The sequence below is a fragment of the Callorhinus ursinus genome, unplaced genomic scaffold, assembly GCF_003265705.2.
Source record: "Callorhinus ursinus isolate GAN/ISIS: 27379988/994484 unplaced genomic scaffold, GSC_fseal_2.0 scaffold73, whole genome shotgun sequence".
Taxonomy (NCBI): Eukaryota; Metazoa; Chordata; class Mammalia; order Carnivora; family Otariidae; genus Callorhinus; species Callorhinus ursinus.
In genome coordinates, this window is record NW_027397135.1 from 550,933 (window position 1) to 573,062 (window position 22,130).

The following is a 22,130-nucleotide window of genomic DNA, read 5'->3' on the forward strand; positions in this document are numbered from 1 at the left end:
CTGAATCTTAAAGTTAACATTACTGTGAAAATGAGCTCAAAAAACATGTGATTCATACCCATGGGTTTACAGATGAGGAAACGGGTGTTCGCAGCACGGGCTGGCTTCTGAGTAACATTCATTTGCTTACGCCACCTCCGTTCCAAAAGGTTTGGAGGTGGCCTGAGTCACCAAAGACATGAGAGCTCTTGCCTGGTCTCCCCCCAGGACTCTTCTTGTGAAATATTATTTCCGACTAAAAGCATTTTCATGAGCAGTTTAAACTTATTATATATAACAAAACTTGGATATTAAGTTCTAGTTTATGTACAAAAAAGGTGGTGTGGGATTTCCTCCCGGATGGCAGAAATGACAGTGGCCCATTTCTCTCTCTGCCTGGTATGAAATTACGTTGTGCTCGGAGAAAACAAAAAGTCTATGCACAGGATGGGGCCGTTTCAAGGCTGCAGGAAAATACTAATTGCTCCTAGTTTATTAATTTTTTACATAGGAAATCCTATGTAGTAATTTCCAATCTGTAGAAACTAAAGAGTTAAAGAAAGGGTGTCTACCTTTATTTTTCTGCAAACAGACCACATATCACAGTATCAATGGAGTCTCTCTGTCCAGGGTCAGAGAAGACAACGTCTCCTTTGCAGACCCATTTCTCCAGCCTTTGTCCTCAGGCCAGGCCTCCAGCCCACTGTGGAGCTTCTTCTGCCACTCACCCTCTTTTAACCTCAAGCCTATCTTCTCTTCTCCCTTGAGCATAAGCATGCTCAGTGTCTCTCCCACACAAAATACCCGCCATCACCAATGACATTCTCATGACAGCCCGGCCCCAGCTGCAGTCTGCACTCCCTTCCACTTCACAGCCAACATGCCACTCTACTTCATCATCTCCTCCTCCCTTTTCACTCCTTACACCATGTTGAGAGTGAATAATATAGAGAAAATTCACTAGTCACTTTCATATTGCCAAACCCAGCATACCACCGACTAGCTGAACTCGTCTTACCTTTGACCTGCTCACTTCAACTACTTCAGCACCTTACTCTGCTTACCCTGAAATGCTCTCCTCTCCCAGCTACCATGACAACCATCCTCTGACCATTCGAAACTGGTTTGGACGCGTCATCCCTTGAGTGTTGGCATTCTCAATGGTTCCATTCAAGTGTTCTGTTTTCGGAGGCCAGACACTCAACCCATGTGGACTGGTTCAAACTCATGCCTTCCAGTCACACCTGTTTGCTGACAAATCTCTGGAATCTATTTCTGAGCCCAGATCTCTTCTCTGAGCTCCACTAGGATGTCCCAGAGAGGGACCAAACCCAATGTGTCAAAACCAGTATTAACCCTCTCATACCTTCCCATCCTGTTCCCCCTCACATAGTCTCTCTCTCTCAGGGAATGGCAACACCATCCACCAGAGGCCCAAGCCCAAAGACTGGGAGTTACACCAGATTTCTTGCTCTCCTTGCATGAGGAGTCAGTCACCATATCCCACAGAGTCCAGCAGAATGTATCCTCCATCTGTCTTCACCTCTCCATCCTCACTCTGGAGGTCTCATCCTTCCACCTCTCTAGCAAGAAGGAAGCCATTCCTGATTGATTCCCATTTCAGGGGGCCTCCCTCTGGCCCCTTTCTCCATCAGAGAATCTTTCTAACTAGCAGATCTGATGAGGCACTGAAAGCATAAACTGGCTTGTAGAGGTTCCAAGATGGAGCCAAGCTCCTAATTATACATGGCTCTTCGGTATCTGACTCTTGCTACCCATATATACTCTCTGCAACTGGCCCACATAACCAAGCAGGCCAAGTGGTTTCACTTCTCTGCACTGCCACATATACTTTTCTATTGGGCAAATGCCTTCTGCTCCTTTTCTAGATAATCCTAATTTACTCTCCACAATTTTGAAGGGGCGGGGGGGGGTATGATCTGGTTCCCTTTCCTCCTTTGGGTTCCTGAGTTATTTTTACTTGTATACTCTCTAGACATTAGGCTTTTATGTGGAGTTTTAGAAAATTTTAAGGTGAGAATTTGTGCTACAACCCCAAATAGCCATAAATACAGTTTTCATCTGTAAACAAGGGTCCTGGACTTGCTGATCTCTGAGGACCCTTCACATTCTCTCTGGCTTTCTATATGCACATCCACTGTCACAGTTAGCAAAGAAAGAGGCTTTCAGTCACTAAATTTTTCCAGAGTCTAAAATGTAATGAAAACGTTATGTGAGGTCCTAGATTAGTCTCCATAACATAAATGACTCTTATTAATGGAGACACTGAAGCAATCTGGTTTTATGAGACTACTCTTGATAAATTTTGTGATAATGTGATTTTACTTACGATTTAAAGAAACTTCCCCACACATAACCAGAAAGCTTTGTATTTAAAGTGCATTTCACAAATCCAGGTTCCAAATTACCTAAAACTGCCTCTTAGCAGGTATTCAAGTCTCTTGTTTACAAGCAGAAACGGATTCAATAAAATGAAATATTTTGACCTTGCAGGTTGAAGAATTAGTCTGAAATAAAGTCTCAAAAGGGTAAGAAAAATCTGTTCTTTTCATATTACTTTCAGTCTCATTATAACTTAATCAAAAGGTAAAGTTATGCTTCAAATAATAAAATTACACACTTACTAGAATCTTATGTCTTTTAATGTTCTTCTGGCTGATTTCAGCTGCCATCAGAGCTTCCTATATTTACAGTAAGCATGATAAAAGGAATCAGAAAAGAAGGGAGGGAAAATGAGAGAGAGTGGGAAAGAAAGATACTGAGGTTATAAACACTATATTTATTATGTTTTAAAGTTCTGCACTACATAAATAAAGCCCCATTTTCCCGTGGCTTTTGCTTCAAGCACGGGCATTTTTAATGTTATGGTTGAATGAACCTCACTGCATTCAAACTCAAACAAAAGCAGTCAACCAAAATGAAGATTTCTCTTATTTCCATTCGAATGCATTTCCACATTAGGATATTGGAATTGCATTTCAGCCACAAATCAAAATACAACAAAATCTCCTACATTCAAACAAACAAAAAAATTCATCTGTCATTCTAAATCTGCATGACATACATTGACAAAGGGGCACTTTTCCTTTATGAAATGCAAAAAAATAAGCCATATGCATACATTTAGGTGTGTATCTGCAATTAAGATTTTGAAAATCCCTGATTTTACTTTTATTTTGGAAAGTTCCTAATTATTACTTTAACACAAATGTTTAAACTATAAAATTATTGGGGCGCCTGGGTGGCTCAGTCAATTAAGTGTCTCACTCATGGTTTCAGCTCAGTTCATGATCTCCAGGTCATGGGGTGGAGCCCTGCATTGGGGCTCAGTGCAGAGTCTGCTTGTCCCCTTCCTTCCCCCAACCCTCAAATAAATTTTAAATAAATAAATAGATAAGTAAATAAAATCTTAAAAAAACACACAAAATTATTTACAGAACTACTGGATCTGAAGCAATATGGTAATAACTGAAATATAAACTTTTTGTATCAATACCCTGGACTCCAGCTTGTACACAAAAAACATTTTTCCCCCAAATCCTTTCAGGGGGTCACAAACTTAAAGCAATATATAAGTGGATTAGTTTTTGTTTGTTTTTAGCTAATTATTAGCATATAAGCCCATCCAGAGAGTTTCTCTAACCAAACCAACATAATATTGCCTTTTCAAGCTTTTAAAGTCAGAAAGGTTTTCATTTTTAAAAAAGAAAAGCTCGGGGTGCCTGGGTGGCTCAGTCATTAAGCATCTGCCTTCAGCTCAGGTCATGATCCCAGGGTCCTGGGATCGAGCCCCACATCGGGCTCCCTGCTCAGTGGGGAGCCTGCTTCTCCCTCTCCCACTCCCCCTGCTTGTGTTCCCTCTCTCGCTGTGTCTCTATCGAATAAATAAAAAATCTTTATAAATAAATAAATAAATACATACATACATAAATAAATAAATAAAAGAAAAAAGAAAAGCTCATCATGGGACATTTTTCTATTCAAATCAGTCTGATTCAAAACTTAATGGAGTGGACAACGTCATTCTATCTGAAAAGTAGTTCAAACCATCCTCAGTGAATAATAACTTCATAGCTTAACTTTACATATGAAATTTGCACAAATGAATGGTACCACTAAAACATATGAGACAATTCTGAAATACTAGCTCCATTTTATTTTTCCCAAAAAGCCACAAAACAAACACTTGGATAGGCTGGATCGAACCCACTCTGCTCCCTTTACCACCACCACCTCCTCCTCCACTGAACAGTAAAGCCAGTTAACCTCTTTGTAATCTTTTCCCCCCTAATTTCTGAAAAGAGTATTGGAAAGTTATTAGCCTCCTATATATTTTTAGCTTAGGGCATTCTAATTCACCTAAACGAAAGATTTATTACAGAAAACTTTTATCCTCTATTACAGATGTGTAAGTACTTTAAAGAAAGCAAAATCAAAACTACCTCGTATTTCTTCTTTTCAAGGAGCCAGTCAATGTGGTCATCTTGGTCTCGTTCCTTGGCTACCACAACATCTCTTGGACTCACGATATAAAAGAGCGATTCCCCTTCAGAGTACTCTAGAGGTGAGGGATGAAAGGAACAGTGTGGGCGACTCAGCAGTAGAAACTTGGGCCATAGTTTCAGAGACTTGGTTAGGTAACCCAACTCCAGAAGGAACAGAAAACTTGCCTACCTTTGGAGCAAGTGTGTTTGGCTCTGTCTGAAGGTGGGAGTGCTTAAAAAACATTTACATGTAAAATTATTTGGAAGAAAAAAGAAGGGAGGGAAAGAAGGAATACCAAAAAACTTCAAAGAAAGTAAGGTAGGTTTATAACTCTGTGTTTAACACATTAACATTGTGACCTCGACTGAAAGATGATGATCAGAATTCTCCGCGTCTATGGTGTATCAGAATTCATCTTCTGTATATAAACTTAATTTATGGCCATTTACAACACTGTTCTATTTTAACAGAACAATTACACCCCACAGTTGGCGATAAATGTTTCTTCCTCATCAAGGTCAAGGCCATCTACAGCATAAATGACAGATGCCCCAAGCCCTGGGGACATAATCTATCATTTCAGCGTGTTGTGCACAATGCCGATCGTGAGGGTTTCCTGCAGAATTCAATTATACAACCTGTTCTGAAGGGTTTCTGAGTGTACAGCAGAGTCTGCTCCGAGCAAAATACCTAGCTCGGACACTTCCAGTTGTGAGTCACATTTGCTTTTTGCCAAGTCCAGAAGAGACTCACACATTTCTCAACTGATTAAGGGCCACATATAAGAAAGCTCCAACTGTATAGAATATTTCTTCATTTCTTTTGGCCAAAATGAAAACTGAAAATATTCTGAAACCATGTCAATTGTTTTGGAAGCAGGAAAGAATTTCTAAAAAAAAAAAAAGCTTAGGCTGTTCTACTTTCATCAATGTGTTTTTATTTAATTTGAAAGATTTTATTTATTTTTTGACAGAGAGAAAGTGAGAGACGGAACACAAGCAGGGGGAGTGGGAGAGGGAGAAGGAGGCTTCCCATGGAGCAGGGAGCCCGATGCGGGGCTCAATCCCAGGACCCTGGGATCACGACCTGAGCCAAAGGCAGATGTTTAATGACTGAGCAACCCAGGTGCCCCACCATCATCAATGTATTTTTAAAGGATATGAGGACACTCGAGCACAGAGGCCCCAGTATGACCAAACAGCAGTGGTTCGTCCTTTATTTCTGGGCAGTGACCAGTGCATTCATTCATCCACTCTGCAAATATTCAGTGAACACCTAGTACTTGTCAGGCACTCTTCCAGGCTCTGGGCATTTGGTCACAAACAGAAAGAAGACTTCTCTGCCATTCCAGAGCATAATTTCCAGATACATAAAGTTGGGAGTTGTATGGCAACCACAGAATCATGCTGCCCGACGTCAATATAAGTGTCACACTACTTAGAACAGACAAAACCTGAGAACAAAGACCACGGAGCCTACTCACCTTGGTACTGGCCCCAGGCCTACCCATCCCGTCTACTGTGTGAGCTCAAGCACATTCTGCAATATGTCTGGGCCTCAGGCCCTCACCTTCAACACGAGAGGTCTGCCCAGGTAGTCTCTACGACCCTTGCAGCCCCTCAATTTAAATTCCTGGTTGTGCTAATCACATGAAAGGGAAAAAAAAACCACAAGTATAAGAAATAACGTAAGCCAGAGCCTTGGCCTCTCACCTAAATGATAATCTCTACACTCATTCTCCTGAAAGCCTCTCACGGTCAGAGCGTCGGAAGAGATCTCTTCACAGGTTTCAGAGAGCGGCTGGATGATATCCAGTCTTGGCCTGGCACAGTATTCTCTTTCCTGGGAGGAAAAGAGAGGGAAAGGTGTGTTCTCATTACGTTTGCAGAGCCTGTACAAATTCGTTCCAGTCAGTCATAATTAAGTGCACTGACTTTGTAACTTGGGCAGATGTGAGCCCTTCTAACCACCTGCATGGACAGCCTCGTCACACCATATTTCCTGACCTTTTGTGTGACATCAACAGGACAGGCACTACTGAGCCCCTGCAGCCGTCCGCCACTCAGCTCCAAGGGCATGGTCACCACACACTTCCACAACCGGCTTATATCTCTTCCTCACCAATGTGAGAAAGGGTAAAAATAATATTACAAGCTGCCAAACCACTGCCGGTCAGCTTACTGGTGATGCTGAAAAGCCACACAGACCGAAAGCTACATCGAAGACAGAACACGCTGAGAAGGCAACGGTCGCCACGGGCACGACCTAACGTGACAGGCAGGAGTCACTGCTGGCTAGCGCAACCGAGAAGCCGAGTTTTTAATTTTATTTCTTTTTCATTAATTAAAATTTAGATAGGCACATATGGTTAATGACCATAGTTTTGAACAGTGCAGTTCTAGGTCAAGAGAGAAGAGGGAAGGAGAGTTTTTTTAGGGCCGATGCAGTTCCACTAACCTCGAAGGTGATGAGACGCAGACTGTTCTCACTGATTTTTTTTTTTTTTTAAGATTTTGTTTATTTATTTGACAGAGAGAGACACAGCGAGAGAGGGAACACAAGCAGGGGGAGCGGGAGAGGGAGAAGCAGGCTTCCCGCTGAGCAGGGAGCCTGAACTGGGGCTCGATCCCAGAACCCTGGGATCATGACCTGAGCCAAAGGCAGACGTTAAGGACTGAGCCACCCAGGCACCACCTAAAGACAAGTTTTGTTTAATGTTGTAGTTACACTGTCTTTTCTATATGAAAAAAGAAGAAGAGGGGAGTGGCCTGGCCCTGAGCTTGCTTTACTCCTTTTGTCTTAATTTTATCAGCTTACTCTGTGTTTAAGGATCGAAGGTATACTTTGGTGTCATATAAAATAGCTACGTGCGCTGGCACACACATTCGTGAGTCCTCTCCGAGTCCCTCACACCTCTTCTTCTGAAAAAATTCCATTTTCTTTTCTTTTCAGTTCTGTTTTCTAATTTGCTCTATGAGGTTGGCCTTTCTTTGGTCTTTACTTCTTTATAATACTCTCGTTTATTAACAAAGGTTTCCCTGCTTCCTTTCTTTTTTTTTTTTTTTTTTGCTCAGTTGTTTAGGAGGCTTTCCCTTTTTCATTTTACTGCTTCTTTCCTATGTCTTTCAATCACATTCTCAACCCACCCCACCTCCCTCATCAGAAAGCACTGTATGTACTCCCTCAGGGGCCACTGCTTTTCTTTATTTTCAAAAAAATAAATAAAATAATAAAGTGATGTCCTGCAACAGGGCTAGAAGCCAGCGCTATTGATTTTAGTCGCTCTGAGTATTCACTTAAGTCTCCAGCATCCCATTGCCTAGCAACATGGGCGCCCAGAGCCTCAGGTTACTATAGCGATGACTTCCCACTGCAAGTGCTCACTCAGAGAAATGCTCAAAAGCGGGTACCACTTCAAAACTGGGGCTCCCAGGGTACCCATTTTATTCCTAGCCAATTGAAAAGGGGGGAAAAGGAGAGGATACAGATAAGGAGAGCTTACTGTAAAGGGCTAGACAATCAATTTGCAATTTCTTTTATATACAGCATCTAAGAGAAAATCCTTTACATTAAGCTCTCCTTGTTTATGCCTTGAAACCACCCCTAACCCCCCTTCCTGGCAGAACCCCTGGACTCTAACAGTGAAGACAAGCTGGGAATGGGGCCCATCTAGGCTTCAGAGAAGACCGAGTGGCTCCACTGGACATGTCCTCCACTGGATCACAAATATAGGCTTCCCGCCAGTCACGTAAAATGAAATTTGGGTCCTCTAATGCTTTCTATTGGCCATGCGCTTCACACCTTCATTTGCATTGATAACATACTTTGCCACAACCTATTTCAAAGCAAAAATCAAGCTACTGAGCATCATTTGGCCACTGGGAAGTAAGCAAATCTGTCTGGACCACAGAAATAATGAAGTGCCCTTTCCGTAATTCCCTCTGACCACAGGGGCCCCTCAACTTCATTGCTGTCATTTCTGCTAATGCACAGTGTCAGTTTAGTTTCTTCGCCCTTCAGCAAAAGGAATCCTTCATTCCTTTTGACAAAAATACCAAGAGATGGAAAAAAGAAAAAAAAAATGACTCCCCTTGGCTCGGCAAAGGGAACAAAGGCACTCAATGAGTGGAGCTTCTGAAAGGTAAATATATAATCTCCGCCGACCTTCTTTTATAGGTCAGGAAGTTCTGCTCAGACTACAGCACAGCCCTTTCATGGGCAACCTGATCTGGCTACAATGCTGAAAAATGAACCCACACTTCCCTTTGCATTTGGGGTATAAAAAAAAAAAAATTACCGTTTTTTCCGACACCTCCTTCACATAGGAAAGAACAACAAGCTGATCACAGAGAGGTGCAAGTCCACTGATGTAGAATTCAGTTTCAAACTGAGACACTGCAAACAAAAGGGATAGGAGATTCAGTGTTAACAGGAGCAAAAAGCAGCCCCCCAAGGAAAGGACACATCGACTACGAATGCTGGGTGGATTTACCGTAGAAATCTAACATAAAGGGGGCGTGGATAAACACACTTTTTTTGACAATAATGAAAGGCCAGAAAAGGATCTCCAGGATCTCAAACTTGAAATTTTCTATCACCGTCAAAAGCAAGCCTGACAATAACAGCAGCTTGAATGGTCACACATGACCCTGTGACCAGCTAGTTTAAAAACGACATAGTTAAATCCCATGAAGACACTTTAAAACCCAGAAAACCCAATGTAAACTAATATTAACAGCAATAATATATTTTTTAAATGCCTGAGTTTAGGTTTTTCACAGTTAAGGTATTACAGTGATCCAAAGGTCACAAGGAACGCTGTTTATAATTATGAAACAATTGTTCCTTTTAAAAAATAATAATAAACATTTTATTTGAAGACTCAGAAGTAAAAAAAAAAGTGTGTTAATACAGATTACATTGTGATAAAAGACCACTATTTCCTAAGTGAAATAAAGGTCAAAGAAAATAAGAAATTTCTTTCTTTTTTTTTTTAAAGATTTTATTTATTTATTTGAGAGAGAGAGAGAGAAACAGCATGAGAGGGGAGAAGGTCAGAGGGAGAAGCAGGCTCCCCACTGGGCTGGGAACCCGATGTGGGACTCGATCCCAGGACTCCAGGATCATGACCTGAGCCGAAGGCAGTCGCTTAACCAACTGAGCCACCCAGGCACCCAGAAATTTCTTTCTTTTTAAAGGCATTTAAAATTTAAAACCAGTGCATCATTTAAGAAGTATATGGATTTAATTACAATGGACTTCACAGACCCAATAGAAAGCTCCGTGGTAGAAGTACTAATATTGCTAACAGCATGATTCTAATAATTAGCTGCTGTAAAAAATTTATAATAAATGACTTTTGCTTTAAGCAACTAAGTTTGGGGATGGTTACCCAGCAAAGCTAGCTGATACAGTAGTGTGGGGGTAGAGACCCTTTTAGGAGTCATGCACTGCACTTAACAGATTCATTTGGAAACAGACCCTCATTTGGACCCACCACATTTTCTAAGAGTTTCCTGACTTAGACCTTCTCCAGTTTCTGGCATTAGTTTCAGCTTCAGATTCAGTTGAGTTTTGTTACAGTCTAAGATTTTTATTTATTTATTTGTTTATTTATTTATTTATTTGAGAGAGGGAGTGCATGCAGAGCAGGAAGAGCAGAGGAGGAGGGAGAGGGAGGGGGAAAGAATCTCAAAGAGACTCCATGCTGAGCGTGGAACCCCACATGGGGCCTTGATCTCAAGATCTTGAGATCACAACCTGAGCTGAAACCAAAAGCCGGACGCTTAACCAACTGAGCCATTCAGGCGCCCCAGATTCAGTTAAGTTCTATGATGAAACTGCTCTTTTCTCCAAACCAGGGGAAGTCAGTGTAGCATATTAGAAAAAATATTTAATGTAGCAGCACCTGGGTGGCTCAGTCGGTTAAGTGTCTGCCTTTGGCTCAGGTCATGATCTCAGGGACCTACTATCAAGCCCTGCATCAGGCCACCTGCTCAGTGGGAAGTCTGCTTCTCCCTCTGCCTCTCCCTCAACTCATGCTCTCTCTCTCAAATAAATAAAATCTTAAAAAAAAAAAAGAAAATATTTAATGTAGAGTCAGGAAATCTGGGTTATAACTTCTAGTTATAAGTCAAACTTGGAAAAGACATTTAACTTCTGCAGGTATAACTTTTCCCATCTATAAAATAATGGAATCAGAGTAGAAATAAAATCCCTAACACAGATGAAATGAGGGGCTACTGAATTTTTCTTCTGCCTCTTCTCCACTTCCTTGCAGATCCTTTAGTGTTGCTTGTCTCTGCCTATCTTTAATGCCAACTCCTTACACAACTGTTCTCACAATTTAATTTTCACACCAAAATGAAATTGAGGTTCACCAAAAAAGTTACTAAATAGTAACATAAACATTAACTAAATAGTAACATAAACATTAAGAAGGTAATATTTCTTATGCTTTGTCCTTGGTTAGATCACACAAGTGGTCATGGTGCCCTGTTAAGAACCAAAGAGTGTAACCCCAAAGGCAGGTGCTCTGGTCCCAGCACTGCCACTAACACTGTTCCTGAGTCTTCGTGAGCTCCAACTGAATATTTTTATCCAGGCACTTAAAAACTACTTTTGGTAAAATGGTAATGAATGGTAATGTGATACATGTTCACATGAAATGCGTACGCAGAGAACCATCTCCACCATGGCCACATGTACAGATGAGCACATCCAGTGTAGCCAGGCATGGAAGGTTCTAGAGAAGCTCCCACAGAGGGAGCTGTACACAGGGGAGGGGGTAGGGAAGGAACAGGAGAGGGCTGAAATGTACAGATGCTACTGAACCGTATGGGGCCATGCAGGACCCAGTGATCAAAGAGGTGGCAGTTTCACATTCTAGAAGGCACACCGGCACACTAACCAGAGGTTCTGATTGCCATCACTCCTGAGGTGGTTAAACCCCGTTCGGTAGAAATGGACTTGAGTTCTCTTTACTAAATAACATTTCATCATTGAAATGCTATACATACAGTTCAATCAACAATCAACCAACCAACCAGAGATGCCACAGATTCATGGGAATTACAAGGAAGACTTGATGTGCTTGTCTACCACAGGCACCTGAGGGAGAACATCATGTGGCCAGTGGTGGGTGAACAAGGCACTCTCCCTATTCAGGATGCTAAATATACTGCCTAAGCTCCCACTGACAAGGAGTATCAGTGTCTCTCCTACAGGTAACCCAATAAACATCAAGCCTTGGTTTCTATGAATGAGCTGTAAGGAACAGAACAGAGAAGCTAGAAAATAATTCTATCCAAATCTTCCCTGCTCCACATCCTTATTTCCCAGTCCACAATAGCTTCCACAAATAAGACAATCTCCTGTTCTCTAATTAAGAATGATAGAAAATCTAATGTGTTCTTAAAGAAAACAAGGGAAAACGTGCAGAACCACATAGCTATTTCACTTCTCAATTCCAGACGCTGTAATAAATGCTTTTGTTAAGTACTAGATCTTACCAGACTTCACTGAAAATTAGTAATAATTTAGGCAGACAATGTGAAGTGGCTAAATTATAAACTAACTGGAAAAATGCTATTTATGAAGAAAAATGTTGCATATAAAAATAGTGTCAAGATTAGTGTCAAGAAAAGGAAATGTGGAATGGTAATGTTTATTCTCCTGAAGCACATGCATAAATGATGTAAAAGTTTACTGGCTGATTTTGTAAAATACCTTCAAATAATTACGGGGCTTTCTATTTCAAATTTTCAAAGGACTGGTGGACGTTTCGGTTAATTTATTTTCCCCGACATTCTCTTCTTTTCCACGTATCAATGATTTTAATCATCTTAATGAAGATTACTTGTTTTTCCCTAAAGGAGAACTAGTTTAAATACAGATAGTTTATAGGTCTATTACCACAGAAGCTCATCTTTAAACTGGTTATCTGGAAAAGATAAATCACAAAGAAAACAAAGACAAACTCGGTTGGAGAGCACTAAAACAAACCATAACGTAAAAGCTGAAGAGAAGGAAGGAAAAGGAGAATGCCATTTGCAGAGGGAGCCCAAGCCAGCAGCTATACATCAGGATCTACAGAGTGCGGTGATGGCTCCCAGCCCTGCAGGGGGCGCTGTGCTCACTATGAGTAGGACAGACATGGCAAGGGGTGCTGGTCAGGACTGAGGCACAGCCTCCTACCTCCACAGATGCAAGCGGTGCTGTGCTCTGGCTTATTCTGGGGGGTAAGCGCTCCTTGAAACACGAAAAGAAAATATTTAAGGAAAAAGACAAAAAGAGAGGTTCCAAGCATATAGAGAGAAAGAGAAAGTTTCAAAAGGACTATTCACAGGAAAAATCTATTCAGGGAGGTCCTTTGGACACAGAATGGGGACCCCGACGCAGAAGGGAGTTTGTGGAGTTCTAGATTCACGCTGTCCAACAGACTACTGATGCAAGCCAAAGAGGGAATTTGCATATGCAATTTCAAATTTTCTAGTAGCCATATTAAAGAGTAAAAAGAGGTAAAATTTTAGAAATATATTTTATTTAACACAACATATCTAAAATGTTTTCAACATGTGACAACGTAAAAAATTAAGGAGACGATTTACTTCTTATCTTCATACTAGGTCTTTAGAATCCTGTATGCCGCGCAGCTCAGTTCACACCTGCCACTCTTCAAGGACTCCAAGTGGCCAGTGGCCTCTGTACCGGGCAGCGGAGATCGAGATGCCCAACAGACTGCCTTGAAAGTCCAGTAATTGTACTCAAATATACTTTTTTTTTTTTTAAAGATTTTATTTGTTAGAGAGAGAGTGCGCGTGGCGAGAGAGTGAGCAAGGGTACAAGCAGGGGGAGCTGCAGGCAGAGGGAGAAGCAGGCTCCCTGCTGAGCAAGGAGCCTGATGCGGGACTCCATCCCAGAGCACCGGGATCATGACCTGAGCCGAAGGCAGACGCTTAACCGACTGAGCCACCCAGGCGTCCCTGTACTCAAATATACTTGATGGTGCTCATCGTGGGTCACTCTTTTCAGATACAGAGGGGTATGCTTTTAATTTATAGCTTTCGGTTCTGTTTCTTTGTAGTTTCAGGAAATTTTTCTTGAATTACTGTTTATCGTATCTGCTCCTTTCTTTTCGTTTTGTTCTTTTCTTCAGGATCTCTTTATTTGTAGGTTGAATTGTCTTTGCCAGCCTTCAGCATTTATTTCATTGCAAATTTTTTTTTCTTACTGCTCTGTGAGTTTTTAAATTGTCCTATTATTTATAAATATTTGAGTTGTCATCTGAGATTTTTTTTAATTCGGATTTTTGTTCTTTCATGTCTTGCTATTACTTAAAAAATGTCTCATAGCTTGTTCTGGGTGTTTCTTTCCAGTTTCTTGCTTTCACTGCCAACATTGTTATTCTGCTCCTTATTTACTTTCCCTTAAACCTCAGTATGGGATTTGACCTTGGTACCTTTCCAGTCCTCATCCGTGGGTGACGTCATGGTCCCTGATCTCTTAGAAAGAGGCAGGGACTGGGACAGCTCTTCAAACTTAGCGGAGTTCCCTCTTATGCTGTTTTTATTCAGTGTTAAAAACCTAGCCTCTTGCTTTCTGAGACTTCCCGGCACTGCTCCCACCCCACTTGTACCTGTCTCTTCTTTTCAATCTCTACAGTTCATATCCTATTCAGGTCTTATTCTCCTCCAGCCTTGGCACACAGCACTAGGTGCTCGACTGCTAAGGGTTCAGAGAGGCCCCGGGGCTGTGAGCCCCTCATCTAAATGCAGCCCTGCATCTACTGAGCAGCTGGTGGTCTTCTCCAGGGAATACCCACCCGCTGGTTGGGGGTTCTTCTGATCCCAAATTCACCAGCTGCCCCCTTGCTCCCCTCTACTTTCTCTTACACAGATATTGACACCACAGCCGGTCTTGTGGCTGTCGGTGCATTCCCCCACTCACTTGTATCTGGGGTTCTCAGGGCTACTCTGTCGCTCAGTTGTGTTGTACATGTTGTCAATGAGTCCTTGGTCATATGATCTGGTTGTTCCATTTTTAGGTGTTGACTCAGGCAGACTGAAAAATTATGCTACCACTACCACCATCTTCTGAGAATTCGCCAAGCATAAAATGTTAAGATACCTGTGAGACACACAAACTTTATTATCTGCCGGGGCAATGGGCTCAGGGTTAGAGTCACAAATACATAGGTATCGTTGGGCCTTCTGTTGCATACCCACTATCAGTTTCAGAATGACTGCCAAAAAAAACTAACAAGAACTCTCTTGTACCTTGGGTCTTAAATCTTTGAGGGTTATCAACTACTTAATAAAGAACTACTGAGCACCAATTTGGCATAAGACATTCTTTTAGAAGCATCAGAATGATAAAGACCCTGTCTGACTTAAAATACATTATGAGTCTAGAAGCAAATAACAATGATAACAAATATAATGATGATAATAATAATAATACCACATGCTATGCAAAAATGGAAATAAAGCCAAGACACAGTACAAAGCAGGATAATTTATTCCCAGGGGATAGGGATTAGGGTGAAAACAGCAATAATCATGACTATAAGCCCCTCAAGGGCGGGCATGGTGTTTATAACATAAGAGAAAACATTTCATTACATGTTCATTAAAAAAATTTTCATTTAAAAAACGTTATTTAAAATGTACATTAAATTGTAAAGGACAAAAATGAAGATTTTAGGTCTGAACACAAAGACCATTCTCCAAATAATTCACAAGTAGATTATCTCACTATCAGTATATTCAGACCTATAAGTGATGATATTTAAATCAATATTCTTGATTACTTGCACCTGTATCATATAGGTTTACATATACATTTTACTGAAAATGCAGTTATGAAATATATTAATCTCTTCAGGATAATTCAATCAAAGCTTATTTATACGTTTCCCTCAATTCTCGTTTCGCTGACTTGATGGATGACAGTATTTTCATCTTCTGATTGTTAAACCAGTTTTTCTCTCTCACCGAGTAACTGAAAATGATAGTAATATTACTAACAGCTCCCATTTAAGGAACATTCCCCATATGAGAGGCAATACGCGAATGCTGTACACATAGGATTTCTTTTCACCGTAACAACCCTGTACTTCCTTCAGGGTGGGGCGCTAAAGCTCAGTGAGGTTAAGTAACTTGACTAAAGTCACCTGAGTGGAAGGTAGTACAAGTAGGAATTTGAAGCTTTCCTTTTCCCAGACAGTGGTCACACAGAGCTGCTCTGGTTAGAAGTGCGCTACAGGTAGCAGGAATGCAAGCTATGGCCTTGACCACTCTCTGTGGTGGCAGCCGGGTACCCAGCCCTTTTCTAGAATCTGCTGGGTTACAAGTGCAAAACCAATGCTACCTGCACTGCGTCTTTGGTTTTGGCCCTTGTTTTCCCTTTGTGGGTTTCGAAATGCCCATTAGATGTGGCCCGGAGGCTCTGTTATCTTCACTGGAGCCACATAAAATAATCTGCTACAGATCTGGGCCTCTAAGATTCTTAAAAAAGCAAACAAACAAGAGTTTCTCAAGCAACATATAAATAGGAACAAGTATCTTTCACTGTCTTATATTCACTTACAAGAAAGCACCGAGGCCTCTTTGTGATAGCGCCTTACTCTCCAGAGAATCCAACCCCTTAGTCACCAGATGCTAGTATTTTGTAATGGACTGGATATACTATCCACAGGCTTTTCAGTAAGTTTGGACACTCTGTCAGCCTGACCACTGATCTAAGAAAATGCATCTGGAAACCACAACATGCCAACATCTTCAGAGCTGTGCTATGAAGCAGATGCACTAAAGTAAAAGGGACTTTACCATGTTTTACCATCAGCAAACTATGGAGAAGACCTAACACACAGGAATAAAAGAGAAGAGAAAGGCTAATGGACAAGATAACAAAGACATCCAAGTCAGGAGCCAATAGCACAATAAGACAAAAACCATTTAAAGCAAGTTTAGTTTGCAATTTAATTACATCTTTTCTAATCAATATTCAGCACACTACTGTGCTCAACGACAGAGCTAAGCAGATATGATCAGCTCATCTGCTCAACTTTAGCACTCAGGAAGCAGCACGGATGAGGAGCGATTTAGTGAGTAGATCACGACACACTGCTCACACAACAGAAAAGGTAATAATGGTTAAGGACCTGCTGGGTCTAAAGAGTCAAATCAAGTGGTTATATTTTAAGTTGTAAATAGGCTATTGTCAAAAAATAAAGGACAAATGTTAGCAAGTATGTGAAGAAACTGGAACCCTCATACATGGCTGGTGAGAACGCAGAATGGCAGAGGGCTATGAAAAACAGCGTGGAAAAATAGAACTATCATATGATCCGGCAATCCTACTTCCGGGTATTTATCCAAAATAATTGAAATCAGGGCCTTAAAATGACATTAGCATTCCCATGTCCACTACAGCACTGTTCACAATAGCCAAGACGTAGAAAACAAGCTAAATAGCCATTGACAGAGGAGTGGATAAAGGAAACATGGTATATAGACAGACACTGGAATATTTTTTTTTCATATTTAAACTAAACTGATTTATTTTTAGGTTTTTGTGTTTTTGTTTTTTTTAATTTTTTATTGTTATGTTAATCACCATACATTACATCATTAGCTTTTGATATAGTATTCCATGATTCATTGTTTGTGCATAACACCCAGTGCTCCACGCAGAAGGTGCCCTCTTTAATACCCATCACCAGGCTAACCCATCCCCCCACCCGCCTCCCTGCTAGAACCCTCAGTTTGTTTTTCAGAGTCCATCCTCTCTCATGGTTCGTCTCCCCCTCCAACTTACTCCCCTTCATTCTTCCCCTCCTGCTATCTTCTTCTTCTTTTTTTCTTCTTAACATATATTGCATTATTTGTTTCAGAAGTACAGATCTGTGATTCAATAGTCTTGCACAATTCACAGCGATAACCATAGCACATACCCTCCCCAATGTCTATCACCCAGCCACCCCATCCCTCCCACCCCCCACCACTCCAGCAACACTCACTTTGTTTCCTGAGATTAAGAATTCCTCATATCAGAGAGGTCATATGATACATGTCTTTCTCTAATTGACTTATTTCACTCAGCATAGCACCCTCCAGTTCCATCCGCATCGTGGCAAATGGCAAGATCTCCTTCCTTTTGATGGCTGCATAATATTGCATTGTGTATATATACCACATCTTCTTTATCTATTCATCTGTCGATGGACATCTTGACTCTTTCCACAGTTTGGCTATTGTGGACATTGCTGCTATACACATTGGGATGCACGTACCCCTTCGGATCCCTACATTTGTATCTCTGTGGTAAATACCCAGTAGTGCAATTGATAGTAGACATCCCTGCCGAGTTCCTGACCTTAGGGGAAAAGCTCTCAGCTTTTCCCCATTGAGAATGATATTCGCTGTAGGTTTTTCATAGAGGGCTTTTATGATATTGAGGTATGTACCCTCTAGCCCTATACTCTGAAGAGTTTTGATCAAGAAAGGATGCTGTACTTTGTCAAATGCTTTTTCTGCAACTATTGAGAGAATCATATGATTATTGTTCTTTCTTTTGTTAATGTATTGTATCACGTTGATTGATTTGCAGATGTTAACCCACCTTGTAGCCCAGGGATAAATCCCACTTGGTCATGGTGAATAATCCTTTTAATGGACTGTTGGATCCTACTGGCTAGTGTTTTGGTGAGAATTTTTGCATCCATGTTCATCAAGGATATTGGTCTGTAATTCTCCTTTTTGATGGAGTCTTTGTCTGGTTTTGGGATCAAGGTAATGCTGGCCTCATAAAATGAGTTTGGAAGTTTCCCTTCCATTTCTATTTTTTGGAACAGTTTCAGGAGAATAGGTATTAATTCTTCTTTAAATGTCTGATAGAATTCCCCTGGGAAGCCAACTGGCCCTGGGCTTTTGTTTCTTGGGAGATTGTTGATGACTGCTTCAATTTCCTTAGTGGTTATAGGTCTGTTCAGCTTTTCTATTTCTTCCTGGTTCAATTTTGGTGGTTGATACATTTCTAGGAATGCATTCATTTCTTCCAGGTTATCTAATTTGCTGACATAGAGTTGTTCATCATATGTTCTTATAATTTTTGTATTTCTTTGGTGTTGGTTGTGATCTCTCTCATTCATGATTTTGTTGATTTGGGTCATTTCTCTTTTCTTTTTGATCAGTCTGGCCAGGGGTTTATCAATCTTGTTAATTCTTTCAAGGAACCAGCTCCTAGTTTCGTTGATCTGTTCTACTGTTCTTTTGGTTTCTAGTTCATTGATTTCTGCTCTGATCTTTATTATTTCTCTTCTCCCGCTAGGTTTAGGCATTATTTGCTGTTTTTTATCCAGCTCCTTTAGGTATAGGGTTAGGTTGTGTATTTGAGACCTTTCTTGTTTCTTGAGAAAGGCTTGTATTGCCTATATACTTTCCTCTCAGGACTGCCTTTGCTGTATCCCAAAGATTTTGAACAGTTGTGTTTTCATTTTCATTGGTTTCCATGAATTTTTTTAAATCTTCTTTAATTTCCTGGTTGACCCATTCATTCTTTAGTAGGATGCTCTTTAGCCTCCATGTATTTGAGTTCTTTCCGACTTTCCTCTGGTGACTGAGTTCTAGTTTCAAAGCATTGTGATCTGCAAATATGCAGGGAATAATCCCAATCTTTTGGTACCGGTTGAGACCTGATTTGTGACCTAGGATGTGATCAATTCTGGAGAATGTTCCATGGGCACTAGAGAAGAATGTGTATTCCATTGCTTTGGGATGGAATGTTCTGAATATGTCTGTGAAGTCCATTTGGTCCAGTGTGTCATTTAAAGTCCTTATTTCCTTGTTGATCTTTTGCTTTGATGATCTGTCCATTACATTCAGGGGGGTGTTAAAATCCCCCACAATTATTGTATTGTTGTCAATGTGTTTCTTTGCTTTTGTTATTAATTGCCTTATAAAATTGGTGGCTCCCATGTTAGCGGCATAGATATTTACAACTGTTAGATCTTCTTGTTGGATAGACCCTTTAAGTAGGATATAGTGTCCTTCTTCATCTCTTATTACAGTCTTTGTTTTAAAATCTAGTTTGTCTGATATAAGGATTGCCACCCCAGCTTTCTTTTGGTGTCCATTAGCATGGTAAATGGTGTTCCACCCCCTCACTTTCAATCTGGGGGTGTCTTTGGGTCTAAAATGAGTCTCTTGCAGACAGCATATTGATGGGTCTTGTTTTTTAATCCAATCTGATAGCCTGTGTCTTTTGATTGGGCACTGAGCCCATTTACATTCAGAGGAACTATTGAAAGATATGAATTTAGTGCCATTGTATTGCCTGTAAGGTGACTGTGACTGTATATTGTCTGTGTTCCTTTCTGATCTATGCTGCTTTTAGGCTCTCTCTTTGCTTAGAGGACCCCTTTCAATATTTCTTGGAGGGCTGGTTTCGTGTTTGCAAATTCCTTTAGTTTTTGTTTGTCCCGGAACCTTTTTATGTCTCCTTCTATTTTCAATGACAGTCTAGCTGGATATAGTATTCTTGGCTGCATATTTTTCTCGTTTAGTGCTCTGAAGATATCACGCCAGTCCTTTCTGGCCTGCCAGGTCTCTGTGGATAGGTCTGTTGCCAATCTAATGTTTCTACCATTGTAGGTTACATATCTCTTCTCCCGAGCTGCTTTCAGGATTTTCTCTTTGTCTCTGAGACTCGTAAGTTTTACTATTAGATGTCGGGGTGTTGATCTATTTTTATTGATTTTGAGAGGGGTTCTCTGTGCCTCCTGGATTTTGATGCCTGTTTCCTTCCCCACATTAGGGAAGGTCTCTGCTATAATTTGTTCCAATATAACTTCTGCCCCTCTCTCTCTCTTTCTTCTTCTTCTGGGATCCCAATTATTTTATGTTGTTTCATCTTATCGTATTGCTTATCTTTTAAATTCTGCCCTCGTGATCCTGTAGTTGTTTCTCTCTCTCTTTCTCAGCCTCTTTATTTTCCATCATTTGGTCTTCTATATCGCTGATTCTCTCTTCTGCCTCATTTATCCTAGCAGTTAGTGCCCCCATTTTTGATTGCATCTCATTAATAACTTTTTTGATTTCGACTTGGTTAGATTTTAGTTCTTTTATTTCTCCAGGAAGGGTTTCCCTAATAACTTCCACGCTTTTCTCAAGCCCAACTAGTATCTTTAACGTCATGATTCTGAACTCTAGGTCCGACATCGTACTAATATCCGTATTGAGTAGGTCCCTGGCAGATGGTACTACCGTTGTTCTTTTTGCTGAGGTGATCTTTTTCGTCTTGTCATTTTGTCCAGAGGAGAACAGATGAATGAGAGAACAAAATGCTAAAAGGTTAACACCGTCCCCAGCAAATATACTCTACACAAATCAGAAAAGACCTGAAACCAGGGGAAAAGAAAGGGAAAGAAAGAAAAAAGAAAGAAAAAAGAGGAGAAAAAAAAAAGATAAAAACAAACAAAAACAGAACAAAACAGAAAAACTGGAATAGGAGCAAATATGATCAGGCTAGTGCATAGATTAGTGCCACACACTGGATTTTGGGCGTATTTTGGTCTGTTAGAAGAAAGTGCCTCCTAAAATTTTAAAGGAAGAAAGACTTATATATGTACAAAATACAGGTTGATACAATGAAGGGATGGAAGATGACTGTAAAGATGAAAATTATAAAAGATTTTATAAAAGGAATTGATAAGATAAGAAGTTGTTTGAAAAAAGAAAGAAGATTTAAGAAAAAAAAAAGGGAGAGAATGTGATCAGGCAGGAGACTAGAACAAAGCCATACACTAGTGATTTAGGGTATATTTTGATCTGTTAGAAGAAACTGTATCTCAAAATTTAAAGAGAGAACAACTTATATATATATGCCAAAAATAAGGGTAACTACTATGAAGGGATAAAATATGACTCTAAAAAAGAAAAATAAAAAATGTTTTTTTAAAAAAAAGGGATTGATAAGATGTTGGTTGAAAAAGGGCAAAAGAAAAATTCAAAAAAAAACAGTTAAAAAAATTAACTTTGAAAAACTAATGAATCATGGTAAAAAAGCCATGAATTCTATGTGCAGTATTCCCCTAGCGCTGGAGTTCTCCCATTCTCCTTGATCGGTAAACTTGGTCTTGGCTTGCTGGCTGTTCGTGCTGATCTTCTGGGGGAGGGGCCTGCTGCCGGGGTTCCCAAATGTCTTTGCCGGAGGCGGAATTGCCCCGCCCTTGTCCGGGCTAAGCAATCTGCTCAGGTTTGCTCTCGGGAGCTTTTGTTCCCTGCAAGCTCTCGGTACAGCTTTGGAGGACCAGAGCGAAAATGGTGGCCTCCCAATCTCCGCCTGGAGGAGCCGAAAACTCGGGGCCCCGCTCCTCAGTGCGCCTCCAGAGAAAAGCAGTCACTGCTGTCTCCCCGGTCTCCGGCCGTGCTCCGTGCTCACCCGGCCTGTGACCGAGCGTTGCTATCTCTGGCTCCTGACCCCGTGTGGAGTCTCCAAACCCAGCAGATCCCTGCGGTGCGCTCCCGCGCTCCTCCTCCCAGGGGAGGAAGGGGAGTCTCCCCGGATCTGCCACTTGTTGGGTCCCTGCTGGAGGAGCAGTGGCCTGACTGGGCCACGGATCACAGTTTATGGCAACCCCGAGC

At 41.0% G+C, this 22,130-nt stretch overlaps 1 protein-coding gene across 3 annotated transcripts in view; it reads right to left on the bottom strand.

Moving 5' to 3' along the window:
• Positions 1 to 22,130, bottom strand: part of VPS41 (VPS41 subunit of HOPS complex) — a 218,056-nt gene that overhangs the window by 43,681 nt on the left and 152,245 nt on the right. For all 3 annotated transcript variants that reach the window (XM_025853045.2, XM_025853046.2, XM_025853047.2), the window contains 4 exons: positions 8,783 to 8,880; positions 6,198 to 6,327; positions 4,443 to 4,558; positions 2,625 to 2,681 (listed from right to left, as the gene is read on the bottom strand). In XM_025853045.2, the coding sequence (XP_025708830.1) occupies positions 2,625 to 2,681; positions 4,443 to 4,558; positions 6,198 to 6,327; positions 8,783 to 8,880 (401 nt within the window). The remainder of the gene's footprint in view (positions 1 to 2,624; positions 2,682 to 4,442; positions 4,559 to 6,197; positions 6,328 to 8,782; positions 8,881 to 22,130) is intronic.